The sequence below is a fragment of the Xiphias gladius genome, chromosome 18, assembly GCF_016859285.1.
Source record: "Xiphias gladius isolate SHS-SW01 ecotype Sanya breed wild chromosome 18, ASM1685928v1, whole genome shotgun sequence".
NCBI classification, from domain to species: Eukaryota; Metazoa; Chordata; class Actinopteri; order Istiophoriformes; family Xiphiidae; genus Xiphias; species Xiphias gladius.
The window spans coordinates 10424917-10445871 of record NC_053417.1 but is presented as its reverse complement, the minus strand read 5'-3'; the positions used below and the strand labels follow the sequence as shown (position 1 = coordinate 10445871).

General features: G+C 41.0%; 1 protein-coding gene across 1 annotated transcript; it reads left to right on the top strand.

Annotated features, from left to right (window-relative positions):
• The first annotated feature begins 938 nt into the window (after positions 1 to 938).
• Positions 939 to 20846, top strand: l3mbtl1 (L3MBTL histone methyl-lysine binding protein 1). Its single transcript, XM_040153775.1, has 22 exons — positions 939 to 1015; positions 2319 to 2511; positions 3803 to 3990; positions 5814 to 5943; positions 6569 to 6731; positions 8681 to 8819; positions 9041 to 9089; positions 9808 to 9896; positions 10202 to 10306; positions 10480 to 10615; positions 11364 to 11455; positions 12035 to 12186; positions 13388 to 13464; positions 13871 to 13956; positions 14504 to 14614; positions 14952 to 15093; positions 15865 to 15967; positions 16076 to 16264; positions 16432 to 16481; positions 17353 to 17510; positions 17618 to 17680; positions 18061 to 20846. The coding sequence occupies exons 2-22, from the start codon at positions 2349 to 2351 to the stop codon at positions 18193 to 18195; spliced, it is 2520 nt and encodes an 839-aa protein (XP_040009709.1). The 5' UTR covers positions 939 to 1015; positions 2319 to 2348; the 3' UTR covers positions 18196 to 20846.
• The last annotated feature ends 109 nt before the right edge of the window (positions 20847 to 20955 follow it).

Sequence of the window (20955 nt, the reverse complement as noted above, 5' to 3'; positions counted from 1 at the left end):
TTTTTAACCTTGTACATAGACCTCGTGATCAGCATCGAAAACTGATTTATTCCTCTTTTTTTTTTTTTTTTTTTTTTTTTCTTTTTTGATAACCTTGAGCAGGTAGTCTGTGGAAGACCACTTTTTTTTTCTTTTTAACTTTATGGATTAAGTTTTGCTAGACCTTCAAGGCCTCAGATGCAGTGTCCAGTTTTTCTTGAATTTCCTGCTTTGTTCTGATTGCAGCCTTCAGTAATTTTCAATTTGTTTAGCTTTTTTTCTGTGAGTTTAATTAAGGGGTTAAGGGTTTTGTCTAGCCTCTGCTTATTTAAAGTGTGCAGCTAGTACTGGAGTTTTTTTTTTTTTTGTGTGTGTGTACTTGAAAGGTACATCCATTCAAATCTCTGGAGGGTCTGCTTGTGGGTTTAGATCAAAACAAACGTCATCAGACTTACTGAATGCAGCCCCTCTCTCCATCTTGTGGAACAGATTTGTAATGTATTTTTTTTTTTTTTTTTGGTTTTGGGTTTTGTTTTTTTTTCTCCATGCAAACGAGATCTAACAGGAAATGTTTTTTTTTTTTCTTTTTTTTTTTTTTTTTAAATTGTATGTTCAATTAAAGATCTTAATGAAAAATCTTGGCGTGTGATGTTGCTTTGTGTCAGAATGGCAGAAACCTTGACTGCAGTATCGACATGACCTATATCCTGCTAATTATATAATAAATGCTCCTTCATTAAGGGATGGTACTCTTGGGTAGGGGGGGGGGCTGAACCGGCTCTCTGGTTTGTAGATGTACGCCGTAGTCGTTTGTTACATTTGAAGTGAAAAGTGACGGAACAGCTGCCGCTGAACAGTGTCCAGTCGAATCGATAGCGCACTACATGATTTTTTTTTTTAACACATCGACCATTACTGAAAGTGGAGCGGTTACACTGAAGTCTCTCGCCGCTATAACATAGCCGGCGAGCGGTGACTGTACTGTGGGCCCGCGCATGCGCAGTCGGAGCCCCGGAGCCGCAGGAGATCAGAGCTGGTAAGCCAAAATTTCAGTTACGAATTGATCTGCAACCACGAAATTATTTCACATTTATCCTTTTCTTCCAATTGTAGCAGACACGTAGCGTCTTTTAACCAAGTGCGTTTTAAAGGGACAAGTGTCAGTGTGGTTTTTTCTTGGGTTAAAGCGTTTTGGCGTTATGGATGTAATCACCCACAAAGCTTTTCATCTTAAAGATACATATTTGATAATACCTCGCTTTTAATGAACCTAATCGAGTTAAATACTTTTAAATAGTGGGAGAAACCGCGCCGAGGTTAGTAAAATATCTAACATGTCTAGCGTTGTTGTGAGGTGGAAATGTTGCTCTTTCATTTGAGATGTTAGCGGAATGGGTGACAGGGTTCATTTTCCAGTAAATGGGATTTTCACAGGATCTGAGACACCGCTTTTACACATTTAGGTTTTTGGCTCAAGGATTTCAGATCCTCCGCCATTTTAACTGAAATGCTGTGTTTTAATGTGTGTGTGTGGACTTGGGAGCTTGTGCGTAAATATTGGTGTGTCACACGTTATTGCCCTTTTTTATTCTAGGTAATGGGTGGCTGTTAAAAAAAGTCACACGGGGTCATGGCTGTTGATGGAGGAAGGCACCTCCGCTCTGCCATTGTTGCGTTATAGGGCACTCTTTTTAAAAAAAAAAAAAGAATACTTATTTTATTTTTACTAAGTTGGGAGAAATCTCCAGGAAAAAAATTGAAGTCTTTCTCATGTAGTTTTGACGTTTTCTAAATCGTAATCCATGTGCCTCGGAGCCATTTTGGGGGAATTGGGAGGCAGTAACTATAAATGGAGAAAAAAGGTGTCCACAGAGGCTCTATGGTTACAAGATATATATCCTAAATTTATTTGTTCAGAAATGATACAGCACCAAAGTGGGCTCAGATCTCATGTTATCCGTTATTTCCCCTTTCTTATAGATGCCCTCCTGTGCATTGTATTCATACCATATTAAAACCCTTATAATTAATGATGAAAGTGGTACAAAACTATTAAGATAACTCTAACCAGTGCATTAAAAAAAAAACACAAAACATTTTGAGGGTTGCAGGACAGAGGATCCTAAAATAACTTAACTTGAGATTTCTTGCCAAGTCAAGTCAATTTTATTGAGCCCCAAATCAGATTCAATTTGCCTCACAGTGCTGTACAACATATCCCCTCCTCTGTTCGCCCTTGATTTGGACACAGAAAAATTCCACGAAAAAAACTAATGGGGGAGGAGGGATCCCTCTTCCAGGGCCGTTCTGGATGGGACCTGATACTCTTTTCTTTTCAGCGCTCCGGAGTAAGGGACAGGGACGCCGTTATGAGTGCCAAAGTGAACATGGAGGCTCCGTCCAAAGAAGACCGCAGACCTTTGGACCCGGCCTCCTCATCCCCCAGCGAGGCCGTCCTCATCTGTGGGAGTGATGGTGTGGCGAAGAAGGCCCGGCCCCAGCCCCACACCACCACAGCTCTCCTCCTACCAGGTGAGCACAGGTCTGAGGGTGGCAGTGCGGCCACACGGATTAAGAGAGACCATCCTTTGACATGCTGCTGTCTGTCTGTCTGTGTATGTATACACCCTGCCAAAGTGTTGCCGAGCAACACACTGACCCTGATCTCTTTTGAAGAAGAAAAACACTGAGGATCAAGTGTAACATTCAAGGGGAGTACAACCTTTACGTGACTAACATTATTTACATACACTAATAACTAACTGGGCAGAAATGTAAATTCCCAGCAAAACTTTTTTCCTTCTCATTTCTCTTTTCAAAAAATCCCACCCACAATGTTTCATCTCATTCACTGGGATTATATCCTAAACCAAGGGTCCTCATTATGACTCATTTAATACAATAACATTACTTACGTGTCAAGTTTAATTTAGGGCACATCTAGAAACACAGATGTGGGTTAATGAGAGGCCAGTCCATTAACAAAGTCAAGTTTCCTTTGAGATTGTAAACCAGTAAAACAAGGATGCGATGTGACCAGCTGGTCCACCGAAGGTTATTTAAGACGCTACATATGGCATCAGTAAAACTCCTTGTCATTAGAGCTGAAAGCGGTTATTTGATTTACAGAAATATAATCAGCAAACGTTTTGATAATCGATTAATCGTAGGGGTTTGCGAAGCTGTGATTTGCATTTTTCACAATTGTGTTTTGACATTTTATAGACCAAACGATCAACTGATTGATTGAGAAAAATTAATTGATAATCCTGATATAAGACCAGAGAGACCAAGGTGAAAGCAGTCATTTGCTTTAATCTCTCACCACTCTGCCCATATCTTTTTATGTTGCATAAGGCAGTGTCCTTTAGTACTGTACAGATCCATTGCACTTAATCCTTCTGGAATGGCACACAATGTAAATTTCGGTGTAGAGGGAGTCAGTGGCTGCATATCAACTTGGTAATTGTCTACCATTTGTACCATAAAGGAAATTACCTTTTCTTTTAAAAACATTAAAAACAGAAAACCAAGTGATACAAAAAATATAAAAGCACAATTTGTTAAGTGAATTGCGAGAGCTCAGGCAGAGAGTTAACTAGAGACCATGTTGCGATGGGATCTCAACAGCCGCGACACCCGTCAACGTGTTGACATTAGTACTCATGGGTTGGACCGCATAAGTCTTCGAACTCGGCCTTCATATGGATCTCAGCTACACACCTGTAAAGTCTCGTGACTGTATCTTGCACGGATCTGACACTATCGCGGTGAGAAAATCTGTCCACAGACAGCCAGACAGACAGAACGCATCTCTCCTCAGCTCCTGCTCCCAGCCATCAGAAGATGGAGGTGACGCCAGCTGTTGCCGTAGGAGACCCAGGTAAAGGAGGCCGGGCCAATCAGACGGCTACGCCCACCCTGACAGCGCAGGTGGGCGGGGCCTGTAGCATCGTCCACGTCCTAGAGTGGAAGGAGGGGATGGCCATCCTGCCCAGCAGCAACCTCAAGGTGAGTGATGTTTCTGGTGTTGTGAAAATTATACGATATTCTGTTCTGCTACACCTTGTTGTAGGTGTAGGCACCCTACAAACTCCACCTCCTCAAAGCTTTTTGTCTAGAAAAGCTTACAAGCTGTTTCTCACTCGTTCGTTTTCTCCTTAAAGAGCTTTATAGATTGTGGCTCACTTGGTAAAGTCTCATTGATCTTATTCCCACAGCAATTAGATTAACTCACATCGCACTCGGGTTGGAAACCTCTGTTTACAAAATTAACTGCTGCATGAGAACATTAAATGAGGTGCACATTAGTGCACCTCATTCAATGTAAGGAAACAGACAAAGAGAGACAAATATTTATGATTTCACACATTCCCCAATTAAAATATGGTACAAAAATGGAGTAGTACTGAAATGAGGGGAGCATTAACGGAAAACTATTTGTGATAATCGATAAATACATAAAGCCATTTATTATGTAAAAATACCAAATATTAATCTCAAATGGGAAGATTTGCTTGCTTTTCTCTGTTTTACATTTTGGTAAATTTAATCGTTTATGGTTTAAGACCACGGGTCAGAGATATTCAATTGCACTCATTTAAAAAAAATCAAAAATCAAAATAAATGCTTTGTTGAACCTTTAAATTAATATCAATAACAATTAAAAAACAAAAAACAAATTAAAAAAATTATAAAAAATTATAAAGCATTGTAAAGCATTAAATTGATGTCAAGACTCTGGTGAGATATATTGTATATAAATGTACATTACATTTTGAGGTGATTAATGTGTTTGGCTCGATACAAGAATTTAGCCTTGGAGCCAACAGCTACTTTAAATAGTTAGTGTCATTGTTGATTTCATTATGTTGTCTGTCACTGCGTCTGGGCAGATTTTTCCACCTGAAGCTGTGACGGATATTTGAAATGGACACTTTGAAAATACGGCGTACCAGGTCCCATGTGCCAGTGATTTTTATGTTGCTTTTTTTTTCCCCCCATACCCGATCTGGTACACCGTTGTTCTCACAAGGAACCGGACTGAATGAACAAACCCATCTGATCTTACCGGTCATCGCTCAAGAGTCTAATGTTGCACTATGTGAGCATAAAGAAGTACCAACCAGTACAAGGAAAAACTACAATGTCTATTATGTCCAGGCTTTGAATTTAGGCGAGGACTATTTTTTCTTGTTTATCCCAACTGTTTATCCCAACTGGCAAATGTTATATAAAGGCAAAAATACCAACAGCAATGTAAACAACTACTCACACGGTGCATTTAGTACATGCGTGATGGTTGATTGGATTCTAATCAGACAGCTTTCAACTCATAAAACACACCGGAGATGCTCTAAGGACACCTCAACACACACCCATTCGCCAGTTAACAGCAGACAAACTGATCCTGTAACTGCAGTTCTGATGTGTGAATAAAATAAAAATTATTAAAATGATTAATTATTTAACATCTGAATCAGAAAGCACTGGAACTCATTCCACTGGGTTAATATAAAAATGGCCACAGTTACAAAGCCAAACTCCTAGATGATCAAAATGTGATGCACTTTTTCTCAAATTAAAACGAGGGATTGCTAATCAGAGTAATATCTCACTAGACTCCTGCATTATTAAAATTATCCATTTATCTCTCCAGACTCTGAAGAAGCTGCATTGGCACAGGCTAGGAACCTGGAAACATCAGGCAACACTGCACATGTTGTAAATGTCTGATAAATTGTTTTGAGGAGAAAAAGGGCAGAATAGACACGGTAAAACATCAGGTGATGCGTGTGTGTTTTTGTGTGTCTGCGTGTGCGTGTGTGTTGTAGTTTTGTGTGAGTGACGTGGGAACGCTGAGCACACTGATCACCCCGGGGACCACCAGCAGCACCACTGAACCAGCAGCAGGGACTTCTGGGAGATCCGCTGAAACAGAAGGGGCTCCAGCAGACAAGCCAGGTAGACGGCAGATGGTTACATAAGGTTGTGGTAATGTCAGGGACTTAAACACAAAATACCACAATTTAGTGAAACGTTTTAACCTTGCACACACGACACTGAAAACATTTCAGAGCCAGTATCTGCCGATTTCAGTGCCTGACACAAAAATAAATATCTCGAAATACTACTTTGCTTTGTTTTTAGATCAACCACATGTCCACCTCCTATATCACAGCACATATGTGATTAATAAAGCGTTTGTATTACAGGAATAAAAAATCAGAGTATATCTGCTTGTGTTGCTAGTTAAGGACTGTTACTTTCTGTACATAGCAGCACTGTTATTTGAAGTATTTCACAGTATGCCCTTTTTAATGATCACTTGTGGGTATTAAGCCGAAATGAGCAATAATTACATCAGCTGCAGCAGAGCTCCTCTTGAATGCATCTTCATGTTAAAAATATCAAGTAGGCATCACTCAGATGTTTGGAGAATCCAAGATAAAATACTGTTATTGTGCAGTAACTTAACCCACCTGAATTCTATAAAAGAAATTTTTAATTTAGATCTGAACTTTAAAATCTGTATCATCAGTTTTCACCTGCAGCCTTTTAATCGACTCGCCTGCTCCTTGCACGTCAGATGTGTCGGCTCCGGTCGGCTCTGTGAGAGGCGCAGCTGTGGAACCAGGGAGGTTGGTGCCGGTCAAACCCGAAGTCCAGGTCGGACCGGGACAACATAACCATGATCCCAGAGCTCAGAGGATCTACACAGAGGAGCTACGCAGAGAGCCCATCACTGAGAGGTATGTTCACAACAGCTACTTCTCCTGTATCCTCATTCATGCATCTCTACATGTAAACACTTGCATAATCATTCATGCACAAATTCTTTTCTTCTGTTTGAATTCCCAGTTTATCAGTCACTTGTGTATTAAATCTCACTCATATATCCTGACTCACATTCTGTTTACAAGACTTTTTTACACAACCGGACACTCTCTAAAACTGAGACGTAGAAACTGCTGATGATGATCCCTGCATTGCCGCCTTTTTTTCCTTTTGGTTGATGTATTTTACTTGTTTCTCCTGTGGGTCATTCCCTCATTAAGTTAGCCATTCCAAAGCATTGGTACTAGTTGCTGCTATAGTGGCAGATTTCCCTCGGGATGTAGTCCAGTGTGTCCTGTGAACCCTGAAAACAAAGATATAAGTATTGTGGTTTGATATAAGATATAAGTTTGTGGTTGATGTTTGTACAACTGCACAGTTGTGTTGTGTGTATATGCCACTGCTCCATTGGGTTTTTACTTAGATTGTACTGAATGTAACAGACACACCTAATGAACAGGAGCAACTGTATCTCAAAGTCTGTTGCAAAACAACTTTGTATGTTTGTTTGATGGTTGTACTATAGCCTCTACTGTGAAGCTCAGGGAGGCCTGGGGAGGGGAAGTGGGCATTGAACTATCCAAAGCTGCCTGGGACAAGGGTCTGTCTATGATACAGGCCTGCTCGGTTAACAGCAGACACCAGCTGATCCAGTTCAAAGTTGTCCACTGTCTTCACTACTCTAAACTCAGGCTGCACAAGTTTTACCCTTCTTTCTCACCATTATGTGACAGATGTCAAGTGACTGAGGGCATAATGTCTCGGGCCTTCTGGCTCTGCCCACCACTGACTGGATTCTAGTCCAAAATATTTGACCACTATTCAAAGGCCTATAAAAGGTCCTCCTCCTTTGAAGCCGGACTCGCCATCTTTGGCTGCTCGCAATCCACTCTGTGCTTCCCTGCAGCCATACAACAGTCTCTGATGCTGGGGATGATTGTCGCCAAAAGACTCATTCTGGGGGAATGGAAATCACCCTCTCCTTGTTCCCTCCAGACATGGATGGCTGACACGATCTCAGTCATACAGATGGAAACACTCAGGTTCTCGAGAAGCATTCATTTAAACAAGTCTCAGCTATCCGGGACCCATTTCTTGCCTACCTAGACGAGGCCGGGGAAGGCTGAGTGACTTCTCTGGCCAATCTCTTATAGCCTTCGTTTGACACCTAATGCACAGCGCTTATAAGCACTATGTACAACTGGCACCCCTTCAATGCTATGTTAGTTTTATATTATTTTATGTATTGTATTATTTTAATTTATTTTATTTTTAATTTATTTATTTTATTTACTTATTTCTATGTTTGTTTTTTTCCCCCACACATTCTATTCACACACATTTCTGAGCTTACCTGTTATTTCTATTGTTCCTGTTGATTTTACCCTATTGTCTTTGGAAAGCCCACAAAATCAAGTCAAAAACAACAAACAAAACAAAACATTGCAAAATGTTGAGAAAAAACAAAATTTAAACATAAAAACATAATTTAACAGCAAACCTTAACAACTATGCAAAATGCCTTCACACTGACTGAACTCTCAATGCGATGAATGTCTGGGGCAGCAATCGTCAAATTTTCACTTTCTGGCTAGCTAACTACATGCACATGCTGTATGCTTGTGATTGAGGAAAAACAAACAAGCTCACATACCATCACTGCACTGGGGTTGTTTAAAGGCATTCTGGGAAACCTATCCTAGACAAATAGGGTACTGTAAAAAAAAACCCAACAAAGTCACTCTACAACTGAGTGTGCAGGGCGGAAATAAACTTTGTGATAATAGAAAATAAGGAAATGGAGCAGACTCTGATGCTGTGTTCAGACCTGAGGAACACTGTATCCGTCCTCTCTGCACCTCAGGAGGAGCGTCGGGGTGGAGAAGGTGCCAGCAGGGGGGAGGGTCTCCTCCCTTAACCCCGATCACCTGAAACCCATGAGGAAGAGGAAGAGGAAGGAGTACCTGAGTCCCTCCGAGGAAGACTCCGACATCGAGGGCACGGTGGGACAGCATTGTTATTTCCATTTAACATCTGGGGGTAGCTAAGAGATAACCAGATGTTCTCATGTCTGATGAGTTTAGTCGGATGTGCATGATTATTCATGAGTCCTTGCAATTAATACAAAATGTTTGTTTTCTTGTCAAAAATCTGCTCTATTTCAGTGACTGTACTGCCTTTTTACTCCTTATGCTCATGTAAGTTTTATTACATGTTTTTTTAGGATGAGAAAATGGATGACTCTAAAGCAGACAGCAGACACATCAGAGGAGGTTGGACAGGTCATTTTTTATATGTGTCTTTTTGTTGGTCTAATATCATCTTTCATTCTTTTTTTGCGCTTCTTTGCTCATTTGTTTGCTCTACCTATTTTTCCTCCCTTCCTCCTTTCCCCTTACGTACACGGGGGGACACTTTAACGATGTCGGGTGAAGAAACAATAACATATCCCTGACGATATGGTGCAATTCCATACAACAACACCACAAATTATGCCTTTAAAATTACCTTCAAGTTGAATAAACGTCTCTGTGACTGACACTGGCGCTGATAAAAATTGTGGGTTTTATTTATTATAGGGCTGCTGCATTGAATTTTGTGGTGAGCCAGTTTTTTCAGCCAACCCCTGTAAATCCTTAGTACTTTTTTATCTTGTCCTTCCCTGACCTTTAATTACTTGTCTTTCTTTTTTTCAATTTTCTTTCCCCACAGACAGAACAGATAGAGGAATGGAGGAAGATTATATAATGTTGTATTGGTTGCCCTTTTTTTATGGAAGTAATATTTTACTTTGAGATGAACATTTTTCTTTAGAAGCAGCAACCTCCCAACATTAGCTGCTCGGGGAACCTGTTTCTTTCCCTTCCTGACTACTTTTCTGTCATCTGTTCCTCAATTAAATCCCTGTTTCCTTAATATCTAATAGCAAGTAAAATCTTGCTGTGATGCACATTGTATAAATGAATGAACTAATTGGTATTTTTGGTGAAGCTGGAGACAGTAAGACAGAGCAGTGGACATGGGCTCAGTATCTGGAAGAAACCAAAGCTGTTGCTGCTCCCAACAAGCTTTTCCAAGAGGTATGTTAGATTTGAATATTCAGACTGTAGTTTCAGCCTGAGCTGAAACATATCTTAAAGTAATTTATTTTTCTAACTATCTAAATACTTTTGGAACCCAAACTTTTTGTCCTAGGAAAAATTGAGTAAAAATATTACTAGGAGAATGATAACATTGCTGTAATCTCCACTAGTCCATTTGCTTTGTTCTGATCTTTCCTCTGTTCTTTGCCCTGATCCAATTTCCCCACAATTTCTTTTGAGTTAATTTCATTTTAATCCCCGTGTTCTGTACTGAAATATTTGCTCTTTTATCCTGTGTCCAGTCCCAGAGAGTGCCAACAGTGAAGAACGGCTTTAAACAGGGGATGAAGCTGGAAGGCATCGACCCGCAGCATCCGTCCATGTACTTCGTCCTCACTGTGGCCGAGGTGAGCCAGACGTCCATTACCACGGTCGATGGATCTTAATGCCCAGGAGGATTATTTAGGATTAAAAATCACCCTTCACTCACAGATTGCTTTGCATGCAGGAGGTTTCAGCCTGGTGTCGTCTTCTCCAGCCTGCTTTGTTTTTTTCTCTAATATAAAATTTCATTGTCCAGGTCTGTGGTTACCGGCTGCGGCTCCATTTTGACGGCTACTCTGACTGCCACGACTTCTGGGTGAATGCAAACTCCCCCGACATCCACCCCGCAGGCTGGTGTGAAAGCACAGCACACAAACTGCACACTCCCAAAGGTCAGAGGTGACAACACTCTGTGCACCATGAAAGACCAAAGAACAGACAGAATTTAGTGTGAAATTAGAGTGTACTCGGACGTCCTTTATTTCCATATCACATGTTAAATCTTCTCCATTAAATGAATAGTTTGATATTATTTGCGTTCTTGCTAAGAGTTAGAGGAGAAGATTGATACCACTCTCGTGTCTATACAGTAAATATGAAGCTGGAGCCTGCAGCTAGTTAGCTGAGCATAACATAAAGATTGGAAACAGCTAGTTTGCCTATGAACAAAGGTAACAAAATTCACCTAACAGCATCTTTAAAACTCTAGTTACCATTAATGAACACGTTATATCTCATTTGTTTATTCCACACAAAAACTGAAGTGTAAAAAACGACACGTTGCGGTTTCAAGGGGGGAGGCGTCATGTGCAGGACTATTTCTTTGCTGGGAAGTAGCCAATTCAGAAGTCAATCTGCTCAGTTTTTGTACGTATTAAACAAACAAGATATAACGTGTTAATTAGGGACTTGTTACCTCTGCACAGAATTGGGCAAGTTGTTTCCCCTTGTTTCCAGTCTTTGTGCTAAGCTAAGCCTTGTATATTTACTGTACAGATATGAGAGCGGTACCAATCCTCTAATCTGACTCTGGGCATGAAAGCAAGTAAGTGCATTTTCTTGAATTATTCCTTTGAAGGTTATGCTGCTTTCCCACAATGTGAATCTTGTCAGTCTTCTGTATTTCCGTCTTTCCTGCAGGCTGCAAAGAGGAGGAGTTTACCTGGACCAATTACCTGAGAATGACTAAAGCACAAGTGGCTCCCAAAGAACTGTTTGCCAGTCCTGGGAGGGTAACTGCCACCACACAGTATAATATATGGTAGCTGTATCATCTACAAGCATGAATGGATGAGGTGAAAGATTTAAGGTTGGGAAAATTCCAAATCCAATAATTTAAAAAAAAGGTCATTTTAAACAATCTTTTGACTTTAAGCAGATGGTGATACAGCATTGAAGACTTGTTGTGCCAAAATATAAATTGTGACAATATTCATATGTCTCTACCTGCAATGCTTTTTCAAAGTTGGACCTGACGTCCTTTCTGATATTTGTTGTAATATTAGTATTTAACACGAGGACATCATAAAGCTCTATGCTTGTTTGGATTGGTGCTGACTTCCTTCTGCACCCTCATGTTTAATTCAGCAGAGGTCGAGCTTCAGTATTACCAATCTGTTGCTTTTTTGACAGTTTGTGAATTAATAAACACATTTAGAAAACACTCAAACCACACAATTCTTGAGTTAACAGTGCTCAGTTTCCATAGAATTTTTACATAATTTATCAGCTGCAGTCCACTAGTCTGTCTGTCTCTACTTGCTTAATGTGCTCTTGTCATGTGGTTTTTAATATTTTTGCTCTCTCTTCAGATCGACGTGAAGTGCAGTTTTGAGATAGGAATGAAGCTGGAGGCTGTCGACCGTATGAACCCCTCCCTCATCTGTGTGGCAACTGTCACGGACATGGTGGACGACCGCTTCCTGGTTCATTTTGACAACTGGGATGACACTTACGACTACTGGTGAGCCTCAGAGTCTTTCTGTGTGTATGGGCTTTTGGAAATGATTGACTTAATATCATACTGAGCAGCTATGGAGAAACTGAGGCTTGTGATCTGCTTAGAAGTTTCTAATTGTAGACTGAGATTTCTGAGAGCAGAAGACTAACAAGCATTGCTAAGGCAGCTCACTGATGCCCATTGGAGTTTTCTCAAAACCTTCAGTTTCAACCTGAAAGCCCAGATTTGAACAGTTTAATTTAAAGTCCCTACGCACCTTTGGTCGTCTCTGGCAGCTGCTGGAGCTGTTAGAGCTGGACAACTTCCACCTTTATCATTCTTATTATATCCCATATTGGTGTGAAATCTTTTATGCATATATGGTTTTGTTTTGATTTTCCTATAAGGATATTTTTTAGTTCTTAACTTATTTATTTACTTTAGCATTACATTATAGTTTGGTGACATCCTGTAGTTGGGAGCATTAAACTTAAACCTGAGCAGATGTCTAATCAGTCGATTGACTAAAAACACCCCAGGTCACCAGATTCCTCTTACCTGCCAGCATGTGGCACCCATGTAATTGGTGTTTAACAGTAATTATGCTTGTAACAATGCAACATTAGTTTCTCGCCTGAATTCCTTTCCCATATAAAAATAAGAATAAAGCAAAAACAATCCAAATTAAATTTCGATTAAAAAATAAACTTTTTGTTATGCAGTACTGTTTTAGTATTGTACCTTATTATCCATACTGTCCAGCAAATTACTGAGTCCCACATATTACACAAAGGATGCAGGGTTAGTGAGAGTGCTCAGACTGAACCAGACAGCGAAGGTGTCATAAACCAAAACAATGAGCTAAAAGAGGCTAACAAGCTCAGCAGAGTTGTAGAGGGGTGATAATTCTCTCTGGTTGTGTCATCACGAGTAAAGCCTTTCACATTGCATATTGCCATTTGATTCAGTGTTACCATAGAGCTTTAAATGAGTATCAGCTAAATCCACAGTAGAGGCACCTCCAACGTCAGATCGGTGGCTCTTTTGCACAGCCTGCTAACTCATTTAATGCTCAAGCTTTTTCTTTACAATAAAACCATGAAACTGCAGCGTTGCTCGTTTATCTGTCATGTCATTTCTGCATCTGCCAATTCTGCTTTAAACTATCAAAATGTTCCTTTTGATAACACCGGATGTTGTTGTTGTTGGCTGTCAAAATATGCAGGTGTGATGCCAGCAGTCCATACATTCATCCTATTGGTTGGTGTCAGGAGAGGAACCTGCCCCTAACACCACCCCAAGGTGACCAGTGTGCTCCCTGTTAATCATTAATCATGTTCATAGTCGTACCATGGGTCATACAGTTCAAAAACAACTCTGCCAAGTAATCCTTCATGCCATTAACACTGTCCTTTTGTTCTTTTCATGTGTATTAAACTCTGCAAATATAAACAGCACACACTGAATGTGTACATGTGAGTGTGGCAAACAAATGCCTGAAATATACTGTACATGTAAAGGATCGTTTTAATGGGTTTTATACCGTGTACTTTGACATAATCACTAAGATTAGCACAAATTACAGATAAGAAGAACACTGGGCAACCTGTGAAGGAGCCAGATGAAAATGCACAAGGTGGTATGTATAGGATGGATGTTTATGTTTGTGTTCACTGTTTGATGTGACATTATTTTTTTGCTACACCAGATTACCCAGACCAGGGCCAGTTCTCCTGGTCTCACTACATGGAGGAGACTGGTTCCAAGGCCGTGGCCGCTGACGCCTTTAAAGTGGTGAGAACAAAGTATAAACGTACTATTTTTGATTAAATTCACAGTATGAATCGAGATTAACTGTACTGCGGTTCTGTGGTATGGGCCGGCAGACAACAGCAGCGACGGTGGGGTGAGAGCCAGCGTTACCAGACTGAGAAGGCCAGAGCAATCAAAAATGACGAGATGCATGTCACGGTCATATCAGTTACATACAGAATATCACCAATGTCATCACAGCTGACGGATATTTAAGATTGCCGCCATAGGTACATTAGACAATAACTTTAAATTGGTATAAAAACACCTTAAAATGCTGACCATGAACCACAGCGCCACTGGTTTGCGTGTTGCATGTTATTCCCCATCTCTCTCTCTCCTCATTTCCTGTCATCTCCCTACCATAACATCTCTAATGAAATACATAAAATGCCCCCCCCCCCAGAAAAAAGCCGTATAAAAACAAAGCAATTAAGTTGTAGAAATTAAGAATGCTGCAAGTTAAGCCAAGGCTTTATTAAAAGTGTGCTGGAAGGCGTTTTCCCCTCATCCTCTGCTCTGTCTGCAGCGTGTGCCCCACAGCTTCCAGCCTCAGATGAAACTGGAGGCCGTGGACAAGAGAAGTCCAGGTCTGATCAGAGTGGCCACAGTAGAGGAGGTTGAGACTCACCGCATTAAGGTAATACTCTGTGTGTGTGTGTGTGTGTGTGTGTGTGTGTGTGTGTGTGTGTGTGTGTGTGTGTGTGTGTGTGTGTGTGTGTGTGTGTGTGTGTGTGTGTGTGTGTGTGTGTCTGAAAATGTCTGAGGTTATGAATTCTATGATCTCGTATGTGTGTGATAGTGTTTAAAATGTTTCTCCAGCTCCCAAAGGTTCATTACAGCTTTGACCGAGTGTACTTGTCATCTGGGGCCAAGGCACTAAAGGTTTTGACGTGCCCGTTTGAATATGAGCTTAAATGTACTGACTAATGTCAGTATTTATATGTGTTATAGCTCCATCTCTGTTCCTCCTTCAGGTCCATTATGACGGGTGGAGTCATGTCTACGATGAGTGGATGGACTCAGATCACCCGGACATACATCCAGCAGGCTGGTGCGAAGCGACCGGTCACCCGTTAAAAGTCCCCCCACGGGACCCCAAAACACAGCAGCCACATGGTAGCAACTACAATACTCCCCTCTGTTTGTACTTCACTAAAAAGTGGACGTCAAGCTTTCTTCAAAATGCTTGATAGCATTAAATCAGAACAAAAATAGATATTTTCTGCGCTTACTCTGGCTAAATTTAGCCCCTGTATGGCCCCAGAGTGCCACATAAATGTTAATTAAACCGTCGTATAGACAACTGAAAGGTGAGGAAATTGGTAAATTAAAATGCTAAATGAAATGACAATACCTCTTTAAATGCCTTTTTTAAAACCTATTTTATTTTCATTTACTAATTTTTTACATCAATTATTCGTTCCTATTTTTTGCTTTTTTTCTTAAAGCTAAATTCCATGTATGTTGCTGATATATTGTATGTATTGTCAATATTATTTGTTCGTGTAAATAGGCCTTTTGAAAGGTCATAGAAAAAGCACAGGTGTAAATAATAAAATCAATGATGGCTGAATTCCATCTAGCTGCTTCAGTTTCAGGGTCCACGTATTGTGTCATGTCTTACTGGGACACTTGGACACAACAGAGCCATCATTAATGTTAAAATTAACACCTGTGCTTTTCCTACTAAGACAAGTCAAAATATCTCCTTTGAGAAAGGCTGGTTGGGATCTGCATGACTTGTTAGTTACAGGCATAATCTCATACAGAGTAGCATTTTTAAGAGGGTTGTCGCCATCATGCTGTTTGTGTGTGTGTGTTGTGTGTGTGTGTGTGTGTATGAGTGTACATGTTAGGGCTAATCTGTCTGTATTTGCATGTATGTAGGTGTGAGGGAGCCTCCTGCTACGGGCCAGTCCACCTACCCCTCCTCTGTTTCCTGCAAACCCATCAGCCACCCCAGAACCAACAAGTACAGCTTCCACAACAGGTCAGCACTGAACTCAGCTCTTGTGATGCTTTATTCACCAGGGCCAACCATTCAAAATACACTGAGGCCAGATTTCCATTTGACTGTGGACATCTGTCCTTGAAACAGGAAGTGTCCAACTCCTGGTTGCGATGGTTCAGGCCATGTGACCGGTCGTTTCACCGCCCATCACTGCATATCCGGCTGCCCGCTGGCTGAGCGTAACCAGGGCAGGCTGAAGGCCGACCTGTCCGACTCAGAATGCAAGAGGAACCTTTTCTTCGGCCAAAGGTCCAAGAAGACCCATTACCGTGGCAGGTAAAGAGGTGTGTGTGTGTGTGTGTGTGTGTGTGTGTGTGTGTGTGTGTGTGTGTGTGTGTGTGTGTGTGTGTGTGTGTGTGTGTGTGTGTGTGTGTGTGTGTGTGTGTGTATACTTGCGTGTGCAGGTTTGATTTTGTCTCACATTAATCTTTTCCTGTTTTCAGGATTGGTCGTCCTCCCAAATACAGGAAGAACCAGCAGAGAGACTACCAGAGTGAGTTTTCTAATTGCGCTATGCATATCCTACTATGATTGGATTTTAGTCACATAGGAGATATGGACAGCAGCTTGTCGGCTCAGTGGTCCCTCTAGTCCCTCACCTCCCACTACATTTATTTGGTACGACAACTCCACTTTAAACAGCCCTCTGTCTGTGAGGCCTCTGAGCTTCAAAGAAATAAACTCTGTAAACACACAGACACACACACACACACAGGCCTACTTGATGTTGTGTTGGTGGCTTTGCTGTGTGTGTAGCAGGGCTAGCCGCATCAGTTTGACAATATATGTTGTCCAGTATTGATGCTTTCAGTAAAAAAGAGACATCATCTAGTCAGTGCATGTTCTGGAGGTGCAGATAGGATTTTGTTTATCAGCTTCAGTGGTGTCAGCCTGCAGCCTTATCCCATATTAAAGAGCATATTATGGATTTCAGTGGAAAGTTTCCATGTCATCTGCAGGTGTGAAGGTTGTATCTGAGTCATACGTATCCGGAGATGTAACACAGTTCGGCAGCAACACCTCATTTTTGAACGTTTAAAAAAATTTTGGCATATAAAAATGGTCAAATTGGACAATTCAGCAGGCGTTTTGACTTTTCACAGCAGGAAAAGCACAGGTATAACTAATACTGCTAATGATGGCTGTGATCCATTAAAGTCTCACAGTAAGCCAGGCCATCTAAATTCAGTTAATTGCACCTGTGCTTTTCCTGCTAAGATATGTCAAAATGTATGTTGTGAAAAAGGCCTATCGGCAGCTTTGATCTGAATTATCTGTGACGTGTTCGTAAGTCAACACTTTTTTGTATGTCAACCAATCATGTTTTTGCGTGTGTGTGTGTGTGTGTGTGTGTGTGCCCTGAGACATGTCCTCAGAGGGCGTGTATCCGTCACTGTTCATGTCGGCTCTAAGCGGTCAGTCGGACAGGACTCTGTCTCTGTGTTGGGAGCAGCACTGTAAGCTGCTGCCCGGCGTTCAGGGCATTCACGCCAGCCAGGTGGCGTCATGGAGCGTTGAGGAGGTCAGCAAATATTATCACTTACCTTCACATTAATTCATTTTCTTTCTCTGATTTCTCTGATTGCTCTGATTGTTTTGACCATTTGCAATCTGAATTCTGTGCCGCAGGTCTTCAGGTTTGTCCAGAATCTAATCGGCTGTGAAGAACAGGCTCGTCTCTTCAAAGAAGAGGTGAGACTCACCAAGTGTTTCTAAATGTGAGGTTAATTCACGCAATATTCACACGGCAGCTTTCATGTTGCACTGTAGCAGCACCGTGAGCAACGGAAACACTTTACATAACTAAACAACAGTCTGTTAGGTAACATTCAATCAGTGTTGCTGAGCATCTACTTGTCCTCATCGTCCTTCTGTTCTGATGATGCCCCCCCTTTCATTGGCACACAAGACCATTTTTGACACTTTCACCTCACAGAAAACAGACCATTATGATCTTCACCAGCTTGACTTAGGGCTACATTTTCAGGGCCACTGTACTGTATAATTATTGCTTTCCGTTATTTTGTCCGCCCCTTCGTGAGTTTGACATTTCCGCTGTTGCGTCTCTCCAGATGATTGACGGGGAGGCCTTCCTGCTGCTTACCCAGACCGACATTGTGAAGATCATGAGCATCAAGCTTGGCCCCGCCCTCAAGATCTCCAACGCCATTCTCATGTTCAAGAGCACAGACGAGGGACTCAAGTGATCCCGCCCCCACTCACAGGGGGCGTCGAGCCTCCACTCATCATGTGCCAAATTCATTTTCTTACAGGGAAAAGACCCTGACCCCTTTTTCATGTGTTTGGTGTCCTGTACCCATCAGAGAGAGGGAGGGGGGATTTTGGGGGGGTTCGGTTTAGGTCCAGTCAGGGTAAAGGGCGAATGAAGGAGAGGTTAGAAAAAGGATGGAAATTAGGAAATACAGACAATTTTTTGGGAGAAATGGAGGAATGTAATAAAGCTGACGGACAAACTGGCGTGGAGAGTGGATAGAAGGAGGCTGAGGCAGGTGACGGGGAACATCAGAAGTTTTCAGCGTTTGGTGGTTTTCCAACTGATGCGTTTGGTTTGGTGTCAGGGTTTGATTATCACCAAACCAACGAACATCACTGGTTTTGAATAGACAGCTGGTCGGCCTTATGTAGATGTCGCCATGGCGTCCTGCTGCCACTCACAGCCATATTAGAGATACTCGGAAACTAATACCATTAGTACTTTTACTTCCTGAATGAGTAACATTCCTATTAATGGACGCTGTAACACAGGTCAGTTGGAAGTGTACTAAGACAGCCTTTGACAGGTTGACTTATTTTGTAAAAAGAAAAAAGGTTTACACATGACCAAATTTTCATGAGTACTCTACCCAGATTTGGACAACACCATAGGTTAAAAAAATACCGAAACACCAGATGTACTAATAGGAATTGAGAAAAAATATAAATGTTGACTAAAAGGAAAGAGATGGGAGGACTGTGGGCAGGGGTGAACGCGGCCGAAAACTGAGTTAGGGGAGTTGAATGCAGTAGGTGAGGCTCGTCAGTGAGGCTCCCACAAGCTTCACGTTTTGTGCAATAAATAAAATTGAGACAGAAGTACTGTATTTATTAACACTTAATATTGCAGCTCCTTTATGTTATCAGACAAATTCTAACACTGTAACAGAACACAGTGGAAATTAGATAAATAAGCTGCTTTGTTCAGACTGTTGGAAAAAGGCTTAGAGCTGCGGCACATGAGAGAAAACCTTGACTTTAGCCCCGGCTTCCGGATTATTCTAAAGTATTAGTCACTTGCGTCTACTGCCTCGAAATTCTCCACATTGTTCTTTCTCACCGCAGTATTATTGTGAAAACTCAAGTGATAACAGGAGCTGTAATTTAAATTGTTACCCTCTGATCTAGAATCTGAGTCAGAGAACAGAAACAACGCGGTGTTTTTAGTTTTTATCTCTATATGCAAAAGAGCGTAAATTATTTTTTAGCAAATTCTTAATAGATGAAAAGGACACTTTGCATTGGCATTTCAGCACAACGGTGAGACCCAAGTGGATTTTACACAATGATTTTCCCACACTTGGTCACTAGAGAGTGCAAAAATCCAAATGTTAGCACTATCATCATGAATTTGATACCTGGCCAAGTTCACATGTGGTTGGTACTCCATTCAGAGTGATCTTTGAAATGTTTACATTTTATGTCAGAATAGGTTAAAAAAAAAAAAATTTGATATTGGGAGATGAAGTTTATTTTCCCGGAAAGTTTTAAGGGCTCCTGGAATCTCAAATATGACTTATTTGTGTGTCTCTCTGGTGGGATATGTGTATGCGTGTGTGTGCGTGCGTGTCAAGATAATCTTGGGTCACCAATGTCATTCAATCCATATGAATTAATAAATGTCCAAAGCTGTCTGGTCTGATTCAAGTCTCTGGCTCTTGTCTTATTTGATGGAACACACACACACACACACACTGCATTTCCTGTCCTTGCTCAGGTGTTTTCTGTGCGCTGTACTATTGACTATAAACTCTCTTTGCTTGTATCACATCCCCCTATCGACCATATTGTCGTCAACAGTTGGCTGTGGTGGTGACAACTCCTTTCACGCCCTTTCTACTGTCACTGCTTATCTTCACGTTCCACTGCAGAGGCCAGAAAAACAGGCCTTGCTGATAACCTGCTGCTGCGGCCTGACGCAGCAAATTGAAAGTACTTGGTTGACTGATGGGTGGTAAATGTTTCATACAAGAAGGTACAGCAGGTGTGCATGACTTATTTCTTATCCTTTGGAAGGAGGATGGACTCGCTTTAAAATAAAAGTATGCTGCAAATAGTAGGCGTGGAAAGTGTTCTTAAAGTAACAAGCAATGTGTTTTGCTGATTGTTACTTACTTGACTTTTTGACCGTGCACTGTGCAGAATGATGTGTGTACGCCAGAAGGCTGTTTTCACATTCATTTGCTGAAGGAGCAAAGTTTCTCTGCTCCCGTTAAATCTGACTTGAAGACGAGTACCTATAAGGGGGTTTTGTGACATCACAACTCATTTAAAAGCCAGTTATAGTTCAATATGAGACACTCACAAATGTGATGGAGAAACCTGAAAAAAAGATATATGTATATATGTGTGTGTGTATATATATATATATACAAACACACACAGATATGGCTTTAAACATGTCTTTGTGGACAGGTCTTTAAATAAAAATACTCCACTAAGAGTAAAGATTCATATTACTTAAGTAGAAGTAAAGAGTGAATTACCTGAGTAAACCCATGAGTGAGCAGAGTAAGTTATAACATGTATTTTTCTCAGTATGTCTATATATATGATTGATATGATATATATGATTTTAGACAGCTATATCTATGTTTGTGCAACAGAAATGAAATAAAATATAAATAAATGTTTAAAAAAAAAAACTTGCTTCTTGTCTTATTTTGAAAGCAAAGAGCAGAGTCAGGAAGTGA